Genomic DNA, 21,648 nt, shown 5'->3' on the forward strand with positions numbered 1-21,648 from the left:
AAGAGGTGAGAGACCGAGAGGTGAGCGACCGAGAGGTGAGAGACCGAGAGGTGAGAGACCGAGAGGTGAGAGACCGAGAGGTGAGAGACCGAGAGGTGAGAGACCGAGAGGGACCGAGAGGTGAGAGACCGAGAGGTGGGACCGAGAGGGACCGAGAGGTGAGAGACCGAGAGGGACCGAGAGGTGAGAGACCGAGAGGGACCGAGAGGTGAGAGACCGAGAGGGACCGAGAGGTGAGAGACCGAGAGGGACCGAGAGGTGAGAGACAGAGAGGTGAGAGACCGAGAGGGACCGAGAGGCCCGAGAGGTGAGAGACCGAGAGGGACCGAGAGGTGAGAGGCCCGAGAGGGAGCGAGGGTGAGGCCGAGAAGGAGCGAGGGTGAGGCCGAGAAGGAGCGAGGGTGAGGCCGAGAGGGAGCGAGGGTGAGGCCGAGAGGGAGCGAGGGTGAGGCCGAGAGGGAGCGAGTGTGAGGCCGAGAGGGAGCGAGGGTGAGGCCGAGAGGGAGCGAGAGTGAGACCGAGGGGGAGCGAGAGTGAGAGAGAGAATTAACAAAAAACAGAACAGGTATTTGGCCCTAAACAGAGAGTACACAGTGGCAGAATACCTGACCACTGTGAATGACTCAAAATGAAAGACAGCTTTGACTATGTACAGGCTTTGACTATGTACAGTGAGAATAGGTAGGCAGACCTGCCTCTCAAGAGAAGACGGGCTATGTGCACACTGCCCACAAAATGAGGTGGAAACTGAGCTGCATTTCCTAACCTCCTGCCAAATCTATGACAATATTTTAGAGACATACTTCCCTCACAGACCCTCAAAGAATTACAAAACAAATCCAATTTTGATAAACTCCCATATCCACTGGGTGAAATACAGCAGCAAGATGTGTGACCTGTTGCAACAAGAAAAGGGCCACCAGTGAAGAACAAACAGCATTGTAAATACAACCCACATTCATGTTTATTTATGTTCCCTTTTTAACTTTAACTATTTGCACATTGTTACAACACTGTGTATTGACATATGACATTGTAAATGTCTCTATTCCTTTGGAACTTGTGTAAATGTAATGTTTACTGTTTGTTTATTATCTATTCCACTTGCTTTAGCAATGTGAACATATGCTTCCCATGTCAAAAAAAGCTCATTACAATGGATGAGTCCACTCAAACAGGAGCCAATCAGACAGGTGTCTTGTATACCATATTTTTGTTGTTGTTGCTAGTGCTCCATTAAAGAAATCTTGGTCGACCAACAGCCTATCAACAAAACAATTGACCGGTTGACTAAATGGGGTCAGCCCTAAAGCTAACACTCTACACACTGAACATCTACAAGCTCAAAGGGTGACTACAGCTCACGCAGAACCATTAGCCGTTGCATTCAGTGGCTCTACCACACAACAACCAATAGCAAAGATCCCACGGCCTGCACGTGACTTTTCCTACTTGCACCAACTTGATGATGATAACTACTATATTGAGAGAAAATGTACTTGCTACGACTGTGATGTGGTCGTCTCACCTCGCGATCTCACCTAGCTCAGGCTCACCGAGTGGCGCAGCGGTCTAAGGAACTGCATCTCTGTGCAAGAGGAGTCAATACAGACCCTGGTTGGAATCCAGGCTAAATCACATCCAGCAGTGATTGGGAGTCCCATAGGGCGGCGCAGAATTGGCCCGACGTAGTCCGGGTTAGGGTTTGTCCGGGGTAGGCCGTCATTGTAAATAAGAATTTGTTCTCAACTGACTTAGCTAGTTAAATGTTAAATAAAATAAAAACAAGAAAAAGGGGTCAATCTGGGGGCCTCCCGGGTGGCGCAGTGGTTAAGAGCACTGTACTGCAGCGCCAGCTGTGCCACCAGAGACTCTGGGTTCGCGCCCAGGCTCTGTCGTAACCGGCCGCGACCGGGAGGTCCGTGGGGCAACGCACAATTGGCATAGCGTCGTCAGGGTTAGGGAGGGTTTGGCCGGTAGGGATATCCTTGTCACATCGCGCACCAGCGACTCCTGTGGCGGGCCGGGCGCAGTGCGCGCTAACCAAGGTTGCCAGGTGCACGGTGTTTCCTCCGACACATTGGCTGGCTACCGGGTTGGATGCACGCTGTGTTAAGAAGCAGTGCGGCTTGGTTGGGTTGTGTATCGGAGGGCGCATGACTTTCAATCGTCTCTCCCGAGTTGTAGTGATGAGACAAGATAGTAGCTACTAACAATTGGAAACCACGAAATTGGGGAGAAAAAAGGGGGTAAAAAAAAGGTCAATCTTCAGAAAGTCTTTTCAACGTTCTTCAAGCTCTGTCAAATTGGTTGTTGATTATTGCTAGACAACCATTTTCAGGTCTTGCCATCATGTAGATTTAAGTCAAAACGGTAACTGGACCACTCAGGAACATTCACTGTCTTCTTGGTAAGGAACTCCAGTGTAGATTTGGCCTTGTGTTTTAGGTTATTGTCCTGCTGAAAGGTGAATTCATCTCCCAGTGTCTGGTGGAAAGCAGACAACCAGGTTTTCCTCTAGGATTTTGCCTGTGCTTCAGGTTATTGTCCTGATGAAAGGTGAACTCATCTCCCAGTGTCTGGTGGAAAGCAGATTGAACCAGGTTTTCCTCTAGGATTTTGCCTGTGCTTTGCTTCATTCTATTCCTTTTTTATCCTGAAAAACTTAGACTTAGTCCTTAACTTGTTAATTAGTAAATAGTAGCCTACAGCAAAGTGTGTTTAAATAATGTCTAAATAATTTTAAATCAAAACCATTTCTGCTAGTTAGTTTTAGCTTGCTTGAGCCTGCTAACTTAGTAGTGTTAATTCACCTGTTTCCATACATGTTTCATTTTAAAACATTTATCTTACAAAGGAGTTGTTTAATCTAACTGCTTAACTATTTATCTGTACATGGAATTGTATTTGGGGTTTTTCTAATCTTTACAGGAAAATGCCACGGGCACTATCTGATGTGTGGAGACATTTCACTGTAGCTAATGTAGAAGGAAAAGCTGTGTACATTTGCAAATACTGTGCCAAATCATTTGTGAAGAATGCAACAAAGATGCAGAATCATCTGGCCAAGTGCATGAAGTTCCCTCAGCGCTCACAACAAGCAACCTCTGACAAAAGTCCCTCTACTTCTATTCGAGGTGAAAATGATGAATCAGACACCTTATCGATAGCAACAGCTCATGGTCCTCCTGGAATCTGAAGGTTTTTGACTTAATGGAGAAACAGAGAAATTCTGATGGATGTCTTGCTCATGCTGTGTATGCAACTGGTTCACCCCTGATGCTCACAGGCAATGTGTATTGGTAGAGATTTCTGAATGTTCTTCGCCCAGCATACACCCCTCCAACCAGACATGCTTTATCTACTCATTTACTGAATGCAGAGTTCCACAGAGTTCAAGTGAAGGTCAAGCAAATCATAGAGAAAGCAGACTATTGCAATCATCTCTGATGGGTCGTTGAATGTTCGTGGGCAAGGAAGAATGAACTACATAATCTCCACCCCTCAACCAGTATTCTACAAGAGAACAGACACAAGAGACAGGCACAACGGTCTCTACATTGCAGATGAGCTGAAGGCAGTCATCAATGACCTTGGACCGCAGAAGGTATTTGCACTGGTGACAGACAATGCTGTGAACATGGTTGATTGGTCTAAAGTGGAGGAGTCCTACCCTCACATCACACCCATTGGCTGCATTGAATCTGCTCTTCAAGGACATCATGGCACTGAAAACAATGGATACACTCTACAAGACAGCTAAGGAGTTGGTTAGGTATGTGAAGGATAATCAAGTTATAGCAGCAATCTACCTCACCAAGCAAAGTGAGAAGAATAAGAGCACCACATTAAAGCCCAGCAACACCCATTGGGGGTGGTGTTGTCATCATGTTTGACAGTCTCCTGGAGGGGAAGGAGTCTCTCCGAGAAATGGCCATATCACAGTCTGCCGATATGGACAGCCCCATCGAGAGGATCCTCCTGGATGATGTATTTTGGGAGAGAGTGGTAAGCAGCCTGAAACTCCTGGATCATTGGGGATCATTCAATATTCCCTTTTGTTGTTCAGTGAAATCATCCCATGTGAAGAGTCAACTCATTTAATTAAAGTTAAAATCGTAACTAAACTGTTTTTTTTATTTATTGCTACAGGAAGGATTTAATCATTTGCAATGATGTCTACTTTTGATAAGGTAAAAGGTTTATGTCTTTGTCTCCATATGATATGGTAAATATATCCAATGCAAAAAACATCTACATTTAAATGGTATTAATATTAATTTGCATCTATTTCCGTTAATTCCCATATATTCCCGTTAATTCCCATGGAAAGTTTCCACCCCTAAATACTCCCCAAAATGTGCAACCCTGCTGAAGGCACTGGATATATACCCACTGATTCTTGAATAACATAACTTACAAGCACTTCATAAGCTTACTTCAACTCCATCAGAACCGCAAATATAACATGGTTTGGGGTGAGTTGGACCACAGCGTGTAGGAAAAGCAGCCAACAAGTGCTCAGCATATATGGGAACTCCTTCAAGACTGTTGGAAAAGCATTCCAGGAGAAGCTGGTTGAGAGAATGCCAAGAGTGTGCAAAGCTGTCGTGAAGGCAAATTTATATAATTTTATAAAATATATTTTGATTTGTTTAACACTTACCCCTATTTAACACATGATTCCATGTTTTTTTTCATAGTTTTGATGTCTTAACTATTATTCTACAATGTAGAAAATAGTATAAAATCAAGAAAAACCCTTGAATGAGTAGGTGTTCTGAAACTTTGGACCGGTAGTGTAAATAAATGCTGTATAGCCTCATAACATGGTTAAAACAATAATCTTCATATCATGGATGGTCAGTCCTTGCATTAATAGCTCTGTCTATTAATCTGAGTGGTCACATTTCTCCAGGCCCATCCCTCAGCGTTTTACCAAAACAGATTTGTTGATTTGCCCTTTAAACAGCTGCATATTATCAAGATATCAGTGTCTCCAACGAAAAGGTAAACAGGCCTATAGCAAATGCAGCATATGGCATTAATCTTTCATATGTAAATAGCACTTTTCAGTAGTGCTCAAAGCATGCCATTCCATGAGCGCAGCATTTATTTATCAACTCGAATCAATGAGCCCAATCAGTCCTCCATGACTGCAAAATCATAAACAACAGAGTAGGGCTGGCTAATAAATCCTTTGTTTTGGGTCATGCTCAGGCAAAACAATTTGACCAATCTACACCTTCATATTTCCAAGTGCTATTCTTGAAAATCAAGGGGTATAAAATGTATTGGAATGACTGGAATTCTGATAGACTTTGGTTTTTAAGGTAAAGATGTAATTTAATCATATTATTATATCTAGTAGAAAGTGATGGGTTAGAAGAAGCCTACATAACCAACCCATATAGTAAAATATAACATCCATATATGGACAGCCATGTGAACTTTAACCCTGATTTATCCTGCAATAGATGTCGTTCAAATGGTAACATACATTTTGTCTTCTTCTAATGCCTCTTAAGGGGAATGTAATCAGATTACATGACTGCGTTTGGGTAATCCAAAAGGTTAGTTACCGATTACAATTTTGGACAGGTAACTAGTAACTAACACATTACATTTATAAAGTAACCTACCAAACCATACTTGCTAGCCATTAACTTCTCTCAGAGCCGTTAACACAACAACATACTGCTGCAGCCCTTAGTTGTACTACAGGATTCACAGACAGGAGGCCATCTATCCACTGCAACACTGTCTCCCAAACCAGGTCAACTGTGGTCTAATGATCTATACTAAAACAAGTGGTTTCAATAAGTAAGCACTACATAAAAGCGTGTGGAATAACAGAAAGGAACAATTCCATCTAATTAATAGCTCAGATTTACAGAGCTAGTAATCAATAGGTCTCTGTGTAACACGCCGTCTTCCCAGAGAGTACAGACTTGGATCAATAATAAATCAGCAGCTCTGAAACGGCTCCAGTTTCTAGGCCTATAGATTGTAGAGAAACAGCTGAGACAAGAGCTGCAGAGAGAAAAGACCTTCAGGGCAGAGTCTTATTCAACACACAGCGGTTTAACGTTTTTTACACACTTGCTAAAAGGAAAACAAGAGCCCGCAGGAATTCACTATGAAATAAAATGCTTTTACCTGCCGAGGAAGTACCAGGACTGTCCAGAGTTGGGGTCTGCTTCTAGTGACTTCTGCAGACACTGGATGGCATAGCTGTCCTTGGAGCCTGGGTCCCCTAACAGCTCCACTGTGTGATGCATCCAGCCTGGAGGAGACCAGGGGAGTTAGCAGGGTGAAGGATCCAACAACCACCACTGCTAGTCTGGGTCCAGGGCTAGCCTTCTGCTAGCTGGTCAACAGAACCACTGCTAGTCTGGGTCCAGGGCTAGCCTTCTGCTAGCTGGTCAACAGAACCACTGCTCGTCTGGGTCCAGGGCTAGCCTTCTGCTAGCTGGTCAACAGAACCACTGCTCGTCTGGGTCCAGGGCTAGCCTTCTGCTAGTTGGTCAACAGAACCACTGCTAGTCTGGGTCCAGGGCTAGCCTTCTGCTTGTTGGTCAACAGAACCACTGCTAGTCTGGGTCCAGGGCTAGCCTTCTGCTAGCTGGTCAACAGAACCACTGCTAGTCTGGGTCCAGGGCTAGCCTTCTGCTAGCTGGTCAACAGAACCACTGCTAGTCTGGGTCCAGGGCTAGCTTTCTGCTAGCTGGTCAACAGAACCACTGCACTTTACACCACTGCTAGTCTGGGTCCAGGGCTAGCCTTCTGCTAGTTGGTCAACAGAACCACTACACACTTTACTGTCTCCAATAGTAAGTCAACACAACTGATCCTGCAGGTACTTCTGCTAGTCCATTACCAGGTCTAGTACTACACTAATATACACAACATATGAAAACTACACTAGACTGTCAGTCACAGAGGGGAACACTGCTGTCTGCCTGGTGTGTAAAAGCACCAGTCTCATAAAAAGGACCAAAAGGCTCATCTATCTAGAGCTTTCTGAAGAAGAGGGAGGAGAAAGAGGGAGGGAGGGAAGGAGAGCGGGGGATTCGTCGTCCATACACACATCATCCGTGTCTACAAAGGTCTAAACAACTCACCCCTGGGGTCGCTCCCACCTCTCTCTCTCTCTCTCTCTACACACACCTCCCGAAGGACGGGCACACACACAGACACATCTCCCCATCGCTCCACACAACAGTTGTGGCGAGCCTTGCTGGAAGGCCACCACCAAATAACATTTTATCGGTCACACACATATTTATCAGATGTTATTGCTGGTGTAGTGAAACGCTTGTGTTCCCTAGTAAGGTGGCTGGCAGGGCAGAAAAAGATCATGTTTTTCAGACCCGAGGGAACATCCCAAACTGGGGGAAGACGGCAAGAAACAAAACAAGAGCTGTCTGTGTTCAGAGAGGACTAAGTCGGGGAAGGTATGTGTGTATAGCGTGGGGGTTGGGGTACAGACACTAACACCTCCATAATGAGCAGTTGCATGAGTCAGGCCAGGGCAGAGAGAGACTGGAGGCTTGGGAAACGTGTGATGGGAGCAGGGAAGAGGTGGGGATCTGGGAATACTGTCCAGTTGGGAATATGGTAAACAACAAGGAGCACAACTTCTCCCAGAACACAATGCAATCCTGTGTCATCAGCCTTATACACCTGGTACATAGTAGTACCTTCAGCAACAAATGGTGCAGTTTGAGGACATGTGGAAGAAATGTATTAGGGTGGGTGCTGGATATGGGGCTAGTGGAGATGGGGCTAGTGGAGATGGGGCTAGTGGAGATGGGGCTAGTGGAGATGGGGCTAGTGGAGATGGGGCTAGTGGAGATGGGGCTAGTGGAGATGGGGCTAGTGGAGATGGGGCTAGTGGAGATGGGGCTAGTGGAGATGGGGCTAGTGGAGATGGGGCTAGTGGAGATGGGGCTAGTGGAGATGGGCAGGTGTGATGCAGTAATGTTTGTATGTTTTGTATTGTTTATAAAAATACAAATATATTTTATAAAAAATAAAATACAAAGTACTAGAAAGGCATAAATGTGATAAAGTAACTTCGACTAAAAACACCACACAGTCGATTTATTATTGATAGACACTGCTCTAGAAAGTTAAACACTTTTTGTACATAACATGTAAAAGACTGCACTTTTTAAATAGAACCTTCAAGAACAAACTAGGATACATATTCAACAAGACTCAAAAGAAAAATATAGGTTCATGTTATCAAAAGGACAAGTGACATATTGTTTGTAACAAGCGAGCCCAAATGCATCGTCTTCGATGCCGTAGTACATAGGAGAGAGGAAAGAGGACTTACCTAGTTGCTGCAGTGTAGCAGCCTTCACCTGTGCAGGAAGATTCTCTGTCTGGAGTAAATTCTCATACGCTTCTTTTGCTGCTCTGAATTTCTTCTGCAAAATGACAGTGGGGGAGAGAGAGGGGGAGGAAAAGAGAGAGAGGAAGGATGTTTAAGCCAGACCAAAGAGTCAGTGTGTTTTATGGTCTCACTGGTCAGACACAGAAGTTTGGACACCTCAGATACACTACAGGCTAAAAGTATGTGGACACCCATTCAAATTAGTGGATTCGGCTATTTCAGCCACACCCGTTGCTGACAGGTTTATAAAAATAAATGTAGCAACATCATAGGATACCACCTTTCCAACAAGTCAGTTCGTCAAATTTCTGCCCTGCTAGAACTGCCCCGGTCAACTGTAAGTACTGTTATTGTGAAGTGGGAACGTCTAGGAGCAACAACGGCTCAGCCACTAACTGGTAGACCATACAAGCCTACAGAACGGGACCGCCGAGTACAGAAGTGTTTTTGCATTCCAGTTGAACATTTACCTGCTCTGTCACAGTCTAATCATTAAAAACATTGAAGAAACATTGAAGACTACACGTGTAAATGTCATGCCATTTGAATTTGAGCAATATGACTGGCCGTTCATCCAAGCACCACCACGCTGTCGCTAGTCACAACTTCTGGAGCAGTACATGAGTTGATGCCTTCACACAGCACACGTTTTTGCTCTGAACAGCTGACAAGTGCCCATCAAGTGCCTACTTGCTGAGCTTATTTTAGAAAAAGTAATTTACAAAAGTAAACCTTTAATAGTGAACATAAAATATGCTACGGTTGATAAGTCTGTAAAAAGAACACTAGAAAGACACCTACTGTAGCATTGATACACAGTGAGGCAGGGGTTAACTTGACCACGCCCCCTGAGTAGGGTACATAATAGCCATAGGCCGGACTTGAACCCGATCTAACATCTCTGGAGACCTGAAAATAGCTGTGTAGCGATGCTACCCATCAAACCTGACAGCTTGAGAGGATCTGCAGAGAGGAATGGGAGAAACTCCTCAAATTCAGGTGTGCCATGCTTGTAGCGTCATACCCAAGAAGACTCCAGGCTGTAATCGATGCCAAAGGTGCTTCAACAAAGTACTGAGTAAAGGGTCTGAATACTTATGTAAATGTGATTTAGTTTTTTTTTTTAAATAAAAAAAAAAGAATAGACATCAAGAATGTCTAAAAACCTGTTTTTGCTTTGCCATGAGTTATTTTGTGCAGATTGATGAGGGAAATCTAACTATTTCATCCATTTTAGAATAAGGCTGTAAACAAAAAAGTTGAGGGATCTGAATACTTTCCGAATGCCACGTGGTTGTGTATAGGTTATTTACTAATGGTATGCCAAATAGTCGGACAAAACTGGCAATTTACTGTATACGACTATGATGTTATTCTTTTTTTTTGTAAGAATCATCTGAAACTAATACATCTTCGGGTGCCAGCAGACATCCTTCTTATGTTAATCAGTCATGTGGCCGTCTGTAAAGAGAAGGACGGGCTGTGTGTTGATCCTGCTGCTCTGATTGTAAAGAGAAGGACAGGCTGTATGTTGATCCTGCTGCTCTGATTGTAAAGAGAAGGACAGGCTGTATGTTGATCCTGCTGCTCTGATTGTAAAGAGAAGGACGGGCTGTGTGTTGATCCTGCTGCTCTGATTGTAAAGAGAAGGACGGGCTGTATGTTGATCCTGCTGCTCTGATTGCATAGAGTGAAGTTGTATTTCTCCATCCGCTCGCTTCATAATTTCACCCAATCACTATTCCCTTGCATGTTTTCAGTCTGATCATTTAGATTGCCGCTGCCTGTTACTATGGTAGATCACATGCCCGAAGAACATTTGCTATCAAGCTATCATTTTGCATAACATATAACAAGCGAGGCATGAGTAGGGAAAAATATGAAAAGGTGATGCGGATTCTGACTGAGTGACAGCAAACTTGGCTGCCGGCTGCAAGTTGGACACACGCACCCGCACCCTGCCTAAAATCTGCAGCTGTTAAAATGGGCACGTAGTTATTTTGCCAACATCTACTTAAGCATATTAAAACACTTTTGTTGTTTTCATTCACAAGTATTATTCCATCCCATTATCAACTGTCAATTTATGGATACGAGTAAGGCCATGTGGGCAAACCCATACTATTTACTGTGCTCTGATTGACAAACAGCAAGCTTGACTTGTTTCTAAAAGTTGTCGGACTGACTGAATAAAGTCTCTCTCATACCATTAATCATACAACCTAGTTATATGTCCATGGTATCGCATCCAGACAAGTACTCTAAAGATCTTGTTTGCATTTTTCGATATGAAGTCCATCCAGACTTGCCAGAAAGTGACATTGAAGTGAGTGACTTGTCAGTAGCCTCCCGAATTGTCTCGGTAAGAGAGCTGTTCATTTGGCTTCTGGACATCAGAACAGTTATCACTAACCTCCATTTGGACAATAACTTTTACTTGGAGTTGGAGGAGAAGGACATCGATTATCGCAGACCAGGCCCAAAACACTGACACTCAAAGGAGAAGACGTCGCTACAGAGACCCTGAGCGGGATAACTAACGAGACAATGTCGGAGCGTGGATAAAACGCCTCTACAGTTCTATTGGCGAACATGCAATCACTGGAGAGTAAACTGAATCAGCTCCATTCGAGTCCATCCTATCAACGTGATATGAAGAGCTGTAATATCCTAGGGGTCGCTGGGTCGTGGCTGAACAAGGACAAGTTAAATAAAAATCTAGCTGGTTTTCTATACATCAGCAGAACAGAACGGCTGCATCGGGGAAGCTCAGAGGGGGTGTGTCTCTTTGTTAACAACAGCTGGTGCACCATCTATAATATTGAGGAAGTATCGAGGTTCTGCTCGCCTGAGGTAGAATACCTCATGATAAGCTGTAGACCTCACTATCTAGAAAGAGAGTTTATCTATATTGTTTGTAGCTGGTTTACCACCAAAAACTGATGCTGGCACTAAGGCGACACTCAATGAGATGTATAGGGCCATAAGAAAACAAGAAAATGCTCACCCAGAGGAGGCGCCCCTAGTGGCCGGTGATTTTAATGCAGGAAAACTGAATTCCCAATTTCTACCAACATGTCACCTGTCCAACTAGATGCGAAAAAAACTCTAGATCACCTTTACTGGCACAATCAATCAGACGCATTCAAAGCTCTCCTTCACCCTCCATTTGGCAAATCTGACCATAACTCTATCCTCCTGATTCCTGCTTATAAGCAAAAACTCAAACAGGAAGAAGCAGACTGAAATATGTTCCGGGATTGATTCGATGACATTGAGGAGTTTATCACATCCGTCACCGGCTTCATTAATAAGTGCATTAATGACGTTGTCCCCACAGTGATTACAGGCAACATCCACACTGAGCTAAACATAATTTTTGACATATATATATAAAAGTAACCTTTATTTAACTAGGCAAGTCAGTTAAGAACAAATTCTTATTTACAATGACGGCCTCCCCCGGACAACGCTGGGCCAATTGTGTGCCGCCCTATGGGACTCCCAATCACGGCCGGATGTGATACAGCCTAGATTCAAACCAGGGACTGTAGTGACACCTCTTGCATTGAGATGCAGTGCCTTAAACCGCTGTGCCACTCGGATGTCCTAAAGGCTAGAGCTGCTGCTTTCAATAAGCGGGACACTGATGTGGCAGGGCTTGCAAACTATCATGGATTACAAAGGGAAACACAGCCACAAGTTGTCCGGTGATGCGAGCCTACAAGACGTGCTAAATACCTTCTATGCTCGCTTCGAGGCAAATAACACTGAAACATGCATGACAGCACCAGCTGTTCCGGATGACTGTGTGATCAAACGCTCTGTAGCCAAAGACCTTTAAACAGTTTAACATTCACAAGGCCGCAGGGGTTACCAGGACTCGTACTCGGAGCATTCGCTGACCAGCTGGCAAGTATCTACAATGACATTTTCAACCTCTCCTTGACCCAGTCTGATATATCTACATACTTTAAAGCACACCACCATAGTCCCTGTCTTCAAGAATGCCAAGGTAACCTGTCGAAATGACTATCGCCCTGTAGCACTGTAACATCTGTAGCCATGACATGCTTTGAAAGGCTGATAATGGCTCACATCTACTACACCATCATCCCAGACACAACAACTTGCTTACTGCCCCAACAATACCCTTTCTATACCCTTTCTCAACTGGACGAAAGGAACACCTATGTGAGAATGCTGTTCATTGGCTGCAGCTCAGTGTTCAACTCCATTGTGCCCTCCAAGCTCATTACTAAGCTAAGGACCCTGGGGGAAGAAAAAACACCTCTCTGCAACTGAATCCTGAACTTCCTAAAGCCCCCTCCCCCCAGGTTGGTGACGGTAGGCAACAACACATCCGCCACGCTGACCCTTAACAAGGGGGCCCCTCAGGGGTGCATGCTTAGTCCCCTCCTGTACACCCACAACTGCATGGGCCCGCACGACTCCAACACCATCATTAAGTTTGGAGACGACACAACGGTAGTAGGTCTGAAGACGATGAGAGAGCATACAGGGAAGTCAGAGACCTGGCAGTGTGGTGCCAGGACAACAACCTCTACCGCAACATCAATTGAATATATTTTAAATTCAGGCTGTAAAACACAGAGATGTTAAACTCATTCCATGGAGGGTCTAGTGTCTGCGGGTTTTTGTTTTTTTCCTTTCAATTAAGACAGACAACCAGGTGAGAGGAGTTCCTTACTAATTAGTGACCTCATTTCATCAATCAAGAACAAGGGAGGAGCGAAAACCCAAGGACACTTTTGTTGTAACAGACAGAGTCAAGGGGAGAGAATACTTTCTGAAGGCACTGTCTATGTACCTCAATTACCTTGTACACCTGCACATCGACTTGGTACCCCGTGTATATAGCCAAGTTATCATTACTCATTTAATTATTGTTATAATTTTTATATTTATTTCTTGTGTTAAAATGTTTCTATAATGTATGTTTCTTTGTTGGGAAGTGCTCGTAAGCATTTCACCGTTGTTTACAAAGCATGTGACAAAAAATGTTATTGGATTTTGATTTGAAATATGATATAGATTGAATTGTTTTTAAAGTGAACACCTGCTTCATACCTGTATTGCAGAAAGCTGAGAAAGTGCCTCTTAAAAAGGAAGCGTGAAGCCTGTGGAAGTCAGCAGTAGAAATAATGTTTGTCTGGGGTTTTATATCATAATGTACAACAGTTAATGAAACTAACACTAAAAGTGTGACATTTTTTTAAATTCAGTGTTATTTCCTGATAGTTGCTGGTTGAAAATACAATCTAGCATTAGAACGTACCAGAGGCCACCAAAATACAGCTTGGTCGGGGGACCTGGCTGGCTACTTTTTCTATTTGGCTAGCTACTCCACGTGATTGTGGGAAAAAGTGTGTGTATTATCCCACCTTCAGTGCTGTTCGCCCTGTCTCCCTGTAGCGCTGTCTTAGGCATCTCACAGTATGAGCATTGCAATTTATTGTCCTGGCCACATCTGCAGTACTCATGCCTCCTTGCAGCATGTCTAAGGCACGTTCACACAGATGAGCAGGGACCCTGGGCATCTTTCTTTTGGTGTTTTTCCAGAGTCAGTAGAAAGGCCTCATTAGTGTCCTAAGTTTTCATAACTATGACCTTGCCTACCGTCTGTAAGCTGTTCTTGTCTTAACGATCGTTCCACAGGTAGATGTTCATTAATTGTTTATGGTTCATTGAACAAGCATGGGAAAGTGTTTAAACCTTTTACAATGAAAATGTAAGGGTCCTGAAAAAGGGACTTTCTTTTTTGGCTGAGTTTATATGTATTGCGATTCGATACTGAGATTTTATTGCGATTCGATGTTCCAAACATATTGCTCACCATGTCTGCTGCAGAGGGACAACAGCCACGAGGAGTCAATATATGTTTCAAAGGCTGATTAAAACTAGTCCTACTGACTGTACATCTGAAATTCAACTCATTCTAAAGCTTTGGACACACCGCGAACGCCTAAAAGCAGCAGGGCAGGTAGCCGTCCTCTGGCTTGATGTCACCACAGTGTGTTTCAGGGACCAAAAGCAAGGTGTTACCAAGCAGTAGCTGTCTTACCAACTGAACATGTCTACTATCCAGCAAATAACCATGTTCGCCCCTAAAACACCTCATTATCCATGGACATTTGAAACTATTTGTTGTTTCCCTGACATCACCACAGCTCTAGGCATGGCAGAGAAGAGCTGATTGGATGAGGAGTGAGTGGGGGGGGGGGGGGTTGAGGCAGACTATAGCAGGTTAGAAGAGCACTGCGACTGGAGCTGTAGAGTTCTCCTGGTTCACGTTGTCACTGGACACTGATCTAAGGTCAGTTTTGTTTTTCACCAAAATCGAACACGTCAAAGTCATTCCTTGGAGAGCCAAGTGTCTGCGGGTTTTTGCTCCTCACTTGGGGGGGGGGGGGGGCATTCTCTCAACCAGCTTCATGAGGTAGTCACCTGGAATGCATTTCAGTTAATTTATGGAATATCTGTCCTTCTTAATGCATGAGCTAATCAGTTGTGTTGTGACAAGGTAGGGGTGGTATACAGAAGATACCAAATACCAAATCTATATTATGGCAAGAACAGCTCTAATAAGCAAAGAGAAATTACAGTCCATCATTACTTTAAGACATGAAGGTCAGTCAATCCAGAAATCAGAGTTCAAGTAACAGACATCTCAACAACTGTTCAGAGGAGACTGCGTGAATCAGGCCTTTTATAGGTCAAATTGCTGCAAAGAAACCACTACTAAAGGACACCAATAAGAAGAGACTTGCTTGGGCCAAGAAACATGAGCAATGGACATTAGACCGGTGGAAATCTGTCCTTTGGTCTGATGAGCCAAATTTGAGATTTTTGGTTCCAACCGCTGTGCCTTTATGAAACGCAGAGAAGGTGAACGGATGATATCCACATGTGTGGTTCCCACCATGAAGCATGGAGGAGGAGGTGTGATGGTGTGGGGATTCTTCGCTGGTGAAACCGTCTGTGATTTATTTAGAATTCAAGGCACCCTTAACCAACATGGCTACCACAGCATTCTGCAGCGATACACCATCCCATCTGGTTTGAGCTTAGTGGGACTATAATTTGTTTTTCAACAGGACAATGACCCAACACACCTCCAGGCTGTGTAAGGGCTATTTGACCAAGAAGGAGAGTGATGGAGTGCTGCATCAGATGACCTGGCCTCCACAATCACCCGACCTCAACCCAACTGAGATGGTTTGGGATAAGTTGGACCGTGAAGGAAAAGCAGCCAACAAGCCAACATATGTGGGAACTCCTTCAATACTGTTGGAAAAGCATTCCTCGTAAAGCTGGTTGAGGGAATGCCAAGAGTTTGCAAAGCTGTCATCACGGCAAAGGGTGGCGACTTTGAAGAATCAAAAATCTACTTTGTTTAACACTTTTTTTGTTAGTACATGATTCCATATGTGTTATTTCATAGATGTCTTCACTATTATTCCACATTATAGAAAATGTTAAAAAATAAAGAAAAACCCTTGAATGAGTAGGTCCAAACTTTTGACTGACTCGATAAGCGCATTCACAAAAAGTTAACATTTTATAAGTGTGTGTAGTAATTCCATACAGATACAGCTGACAATAAATGTTGTTAATGTTTCTAGTTGTCACTAACAGGCGCATTCGAGGCGGACGACATGTTGACTGTTGCCTTGTTTCAGTTTGCATATGCCTACTTCCTGCTGTCACAGAGGACAAAGAAATAACGGTTTGTGCAGACCACAAGGTAAACAGACCACAAGGTAAACAGACCACAAGGTAAACAGACCACAAGGTAAACAGACCACAGCTACCTTCCCTTTTAGGAGTAATGACAACAACTGATAAGGGATTAGAAGATAGGCCATATTATAAGGTATATAGTGATACTAGGTCACTCGAATATCTATGAGGTCAACTCAACCTATCCACCACCAAAATGTACAGCAGACTTCTCAGCAGCCTTCATTACCAGCACCAGAGAAAAAGGGGAAATAAGGAAGGATTTCTTACCTGAATCTCATATAAATGAGCGATGTGGAACTGAACTGTAAATAGAAAGAGAGAGTTAAACTGATACAAAGGACTGGAGGACTGTGCTCTCTCACATTTCCTCTTAGTGATGAAACCAAACAGAAGCTCTAGCTGGTAGAAATTCATGAAATGGAGAAAAACTTGTTTGTTTTTTTACAGAGAGAGCTATGGCAAATAAATCCAAATCTGACTCCCCCTTGTGGTACTGCTTCTGACTCCCCCCTGTGGTACTGCTTCTGACTCCCCCCTGTGGTACTGCTTCTGACTCCCCCCTGTGGTACTGCTTCTGACTCCCCCCTGTGGTACTGCTTCTGACTCCCCCCTGTGGTACTGCTTCTGACTCCCCCCTGTGGTACTGCTTCTGACTCCCCCCTGTGGTACTGCTTCTGACTCCCCCCCGTGGTACTGCTTCTGACTCCCCCCCGTGGTACTGCTTCTGACTCCCCCCCGTGGTACTGCTTCTGACTCCCCCCCGTGGTACTGCTTCTGACTCCCCCCCGTGGTACTGCTTCTGACTCCCCCCCGTGGTACTGCTTCTGACTCCCCCCCGTGGTACTGCTTCTGACTCCCCCCCGTGGTACTGCTTCTGACTCCCCCCCGTGGTACTGCTTCTGACTCCCCCCCGTGGTACTGCTTCTGACTCCCCCCCGTGGTACTGCTTCTGACTCCCCCCCGTGGTACTGCTTCTGACTCCCCCCCGTGGTACTGCTTCTGACTCCCCCCCGTGGTACTGCTTCTGACTCCCCCCCGTGGTACTGCTTCTGACTCCCCCCCGTGGTACTGCTTCTGACTCCCCCCCGTGGTACTGCTTCTGACTCCCCCCCGTGGTACTGCTTCTGACTCCCCCCCGTGGTACTGCTTCTGACTCCCCCCTGTGGTACTGCTTCTGACTCCCCCCTGTGGTACTGCTTCTGACTCCCACCTGTGGTACTGCTTCTGACTCCCACCTGTGGTACTGCTTCTGACTCCCACCTGTGGTACTGCTTCTGACTCCCCCCTGTGGTACTGCTTCTGACTCCCCCCTGTGGTACTGCTTCTGACTCCCCCCTGTGGTACTGCTTCTGACTCCCACCTGTGGTACTGCTTCTGACTCCCCCCTGTGGTACTGCTTCTGACTCCCCCCTGTGGTACTGCTTCTGACTCCCCCCTGTGGTACTGCTTCTGACTCCCCCCTGTGGTACTGCTTCTGACTCCCCCCTGTGGTACTGCTTCTGACTCCCACCTGTGGTACTGCTTCTGACTCCCACCTGTGGTACTGCTTCTGACTCCCACCTGTGGTACTGCTTCTGACTCCCCCCCGTGGTACTGCTTCTGACTCCCCCCCGTGGTACTGCTTCTGACTCCCCCCCGTGGTACTGCTTCTGACTCCCCCCCGTGGTACTGCTTCTGACTCCCCCCGTGGTACTGCTTCTGACTCCCCCCCGTGGTACTGCTTCTGACTCCCACCCGTGGTACTGCTTCTGACTCCCACCCGTGGTACTGCTTCTGACTCCCACCCGTGGTACTGCTTCTGACTCCCACCCGTGGTACTGCTTCTGACTCCCCCCTGTGGTACTGCTTCTGACTCCCCCCTGTGGTACTGCTTCTGACTCCCCCCTGTGGTACTGCTTCTGACTCCCCCCTGTGGTACTGCTTCTGACTCCCCCCTGTGGTACTGCTTCTGACTCCCCCCTGTGGTACTGCTTCTGACTCTCCCTGTGGTACTGCTTCTGACTCCCCCTGTGGTACTGCTTCTGAGTCCCTGGGTGCAGACGGAAGGAGTCTGCATGGTGTGTGACTACAGATGGGAGAGAAGTTAGGTCCCCAATGTGTGTGTGTATATAAAATTGCTCACATGTACGTGTGGCAGAGTCTGAGCTCTAGCGAGCAGCTCTCTGCCGATCCCTTCTAATGTGGTCTCCTAGGCAACTCAATCTCAGGCAGGTGGTCGGAATGAGCGTGTGTGTGTGTCGCCTTGAAAACCCCAGGGTCAGGCATACAGACCATGGGGAAATGGCACGGCAACCGGGAGTATATAATGAAATTATAAAAATACCCAGACAGCGTTCTGTGCCCTTTCCTTTACGTGGGTTAACACTGACAAATGACCAAGTCAACCTGACACTGTCATTATGGATAATGCATCATCTCACATAACCAGTGAGTACATAACTCCACATACTGGGGGAAAAAAACAGGAAGGGGAATTCATTGGGGTTTCAGTGACGGTACCAAACAGGAGAGGAATGGTGCGCTTGAGTGTGAGTGTAGAAGAGAGAAATGGGGATGTAATGGTTCTTACTTTCAGCTTTGGACAAAGTGCAGGGGTTGGAGTCAATCAAAGCCAGCTGAAAATGCTGCAGAGAGAGAATGCATGTCATTAAGGAGGGATTCTGTGCAGCGTTGGTCCATTATGACAAAAGGTTAGCATTTCACATGAAGTAGACAAAACATGCCAACAGCTAAAGTATGACAGCGCAACGGACAGAGAGGACGTTCAAAGACCGGGTTGACCATGTGACTAGCCTGCACAACCCTGCTGCAGTGTCTCCTCAACAGCAGACCCAACTCTCCGCGGACGCACACGGCCTGACAACCAGCCTCTCCAACCCTGTTCCTGGAGAGCTACAGTCCTGTGGGGGGTTTTTCCAACATCCAAATCTAATAATTAGCTGGTTGATAAGCTGAATCAGGTTAGTTACACCTGGGTTGGAGTGAAAATATACAGGAGGGTAGGGGACAGGGTTGGAGTGAAAATATACAGGAGGGTAGAGGACAGGGTTAGAGTGAAAATATACAGGAGGGTAGGGAACAGGGTTGGAGTGAAAATATACAGGAGGGTAGTGGACAGGGTTGGAGTGAAAATATACATGAGGGTTGAGAAGAGGGTTGTAGTGAAAATATACAGGAGGGTAGGGGACAGGGTTGGAGTGAAAATATACAGGAGGGTAGGGGACAGGGTTAGAGTGGAAATATACAGGAGGGTAGGGGACAGGGTTAGAGTGAAAATATACACAAGGGTAGGGGACAGGGTTGGAGTGAAAATATACAGGAGGGTAGAGGACAGGGTTGTAGTGACAATATACAGGAGGGTAGGGGACAGGGTTGGAGTGAAAATATACAGGAGGGTAGGGGACAGGGTTGGAGTGAAAATATACAGGAGGGTAGAGGACAGGGTTGTAGTGAAAATATACAGGAGGGTAGGGGACAGGGTTGGAGTGAAAATATACAGGAGGGTAGGGGACAGGGTTGGAGTGAAAATATACAGGAGGGTAGGGGACAGGGTTGGAGTGAAAATATACAGGAGGGTAGGGGACAGGGTTGGAGTGAAAATATACAGGAGGGTTGGGGACAGGGTTGGAGTGAAAATATACAGGAGGGTAGGGGACAGGGTTGGAGTGAAAATATACAGGAGGGTTGGGGACAGAGTGAAAATATACAGGAGGGTAGAGGACAGGGTTAGAGTGAAAATATACAGGAGGGTAGGGGACAGGGTTGGAGTGAAAATATACAGGAGGGTAGAGGACAGGGTTGGAGTGAAAATATACAGGAGGGTAGGGGACAGGGTTGGAGTGAAAATATACAGGAGGGTAGAGGACAGGGTTAGAGTGAAAATATACAGGAGAGTAGGGGACAGGGTTGTAGTGAAAATATACAGGAGGGTAGGGGACAGGGTTGGAGTGAAAATATACAGGAGGGTTGGGGACAGGGTTGGAGTGAAAATATACAGGAGGGTAGAGGACAGGGTTAGAGTGAAAATATACAGGAGGGTAGAGAAGAGGGTTGTAGTGAAAATATACAGGAGGGTAGAGAAGAGGGTTGGAGTGAAAATATACAGGAGGGTAGAGGACAGGGTTAGAGTGAAAATATACAGGAGGGTAGAGGACAGGGTTGGAGTGAAAATATACAGGAGGGTAGGGGACAGGGTTGGAGTGAAAATATACAGGAGGGTAGGGGACAGGGTTAGAGTGAAAATATACAGAAGGGTAGGGGACAGGGTTAGAGTGAAAATATACAGGAGGGTAGGGGACAGGGTTAGAGTGAAAATATACAGGAGGGTAGCTCTCCAGGGAAAGGGTTGGAAAGCCCTGCCTTAGAACATATCATTTTCCCAACTCTCCTAGTCCTGTGTGTGTAGACCTGATTGGGACTGGATATGTGTATAGGGTGTGTTGTTCCCATGGTGACCATTAAAACCTACACAAAACCTAGAGTCCTCAGAGCATGCTCCAGCTGGCTGGAGTGTTTACGGACATACTCAATCTCTCCCTGTCCCAGTCTGCTGTCCCCCACTTGCTTCAAGATGTCCACCATTGTTCCTACCCAAGAAATCAAAGGTAACTGAACTATCACCCTGTAGCACTCACTTCTGTCATCATGCAGTGTTTTGATTTGAGAGGCTGGTTAAGGATCATATCACGTCTACCTTACCTGACACAATAGACCCACTTCAACTTGCTTAACGTCCCAATAGATCTACAGACGATGCCATCGCACTGCAGACTGTCCGATCCCGCATGGACAAGAGGAATACCTATGTCAGAATGCTGTTCATTGACTACAGCTCAGCCTTCAACACCATAGTACCATCCAAGCTCATCATTAAGCTCGAGGCCCATGGGTCTGAACTCCGCCATGTGCAACGGAGTCCTGGACTTCCTGATGGGCCGCCCCCAGGTGGTGAAGGTAGGAAACAACACCTCCACTTGGCTGATCCTCAACACTGGGGACCCACAATGTTACGTGCTCAGCCCCCTCCTGTACTCCCTGTTCACCCATGACTGTGTGGCCACGCACTGCTCCAACTCAACCATCAAATTTGCAAATGAGACAACATTAGTAGGCCTGATTACCAACAATGACAAGACAGCCTACAAGGAGGTGGTGAGGGCCTTGACAGAGTGGGGCCAGGAAAATAACCTCTCTAGACGTCAACAAAACAAAGGAGCTGATTGTGGACTTCAGGAAACAGCAGAGGGAGCATGCCTCTATCCATATTGACGGGACAGCAGCGAAGAAGGTGGAAAGCTTCAAGTTCCTCGGCGTACACATCACTGACGATCTGAAATGGTCCACCTACAGAGACAGTGTGGTGAAGAAGGCGTGACAGCGCCTCTTCAACTTCAGGGGACCAAAGCAATTCTGCTTTGCCCCTAAGACCCTCAGAAACTTTACAGATGCACAATTGAGAGCATTCTATCACCGCCTGG

The 21,648-nt window shown here is 45.8% G+C and overlaps 1 protein-coding gene across 1 annotated transcript in view; it reads right to left on the reverse strand.

The window, feature by feature from the left end:
- The window catches only part of LOC139398205 (lysine-specific demethylase 6A-like), a 45,536-nt gene extending 26,740 nt beyond the window's left edge, over window positions 1–18,796 (reverse strand). Inside the window, exons 1-4 of the mRNA XM_071144327.1 lie at window positions 18,741–18,796; window positions 16,439–16,473; window positions 8,345–8,438; window positions 6,160–6,286 (exon numbers count right to left, since the gene is read on the reverse strand). Of these exons, the coding sequence (XP_071000428.1) occupies window positions 6,160–6,281 (122 nt within the window). The 5' untranslated portion in view covers window positions 6,282–6,286; window positions 8,345–8,438; window positions 16,439–16,473; window positions 18,741–18,796. The remainder of the gene's footprint in view (window positions 1–6,159; window positions 6,287–8,344; window positions 8,439–16,438; window positions 16,474–18,740) is intronic.
- Window positions 18,797–21,648: the final 2,852 nt, after the last annotated feature.

This window comes from Oncorhynchus clarkii, unplaced genomic scaffold (assembly GCF_045791955.1).
Source record: "Oncorhynchus clarkii lewisi isolate Uvic-CL-2024 unplaced genomic scaffold, UVic_Ocla_1.0 unplaced_contig_7131_pilon_pilon, whole genome shotgun sequence".
Classification (NCBI taxonomy): Eukaryota; Metazoa; Chordata; class Actinopteri; order Salmoniformes; family Salmonidae; genus Oncorhynchus; species Oncorhynchus clarkii.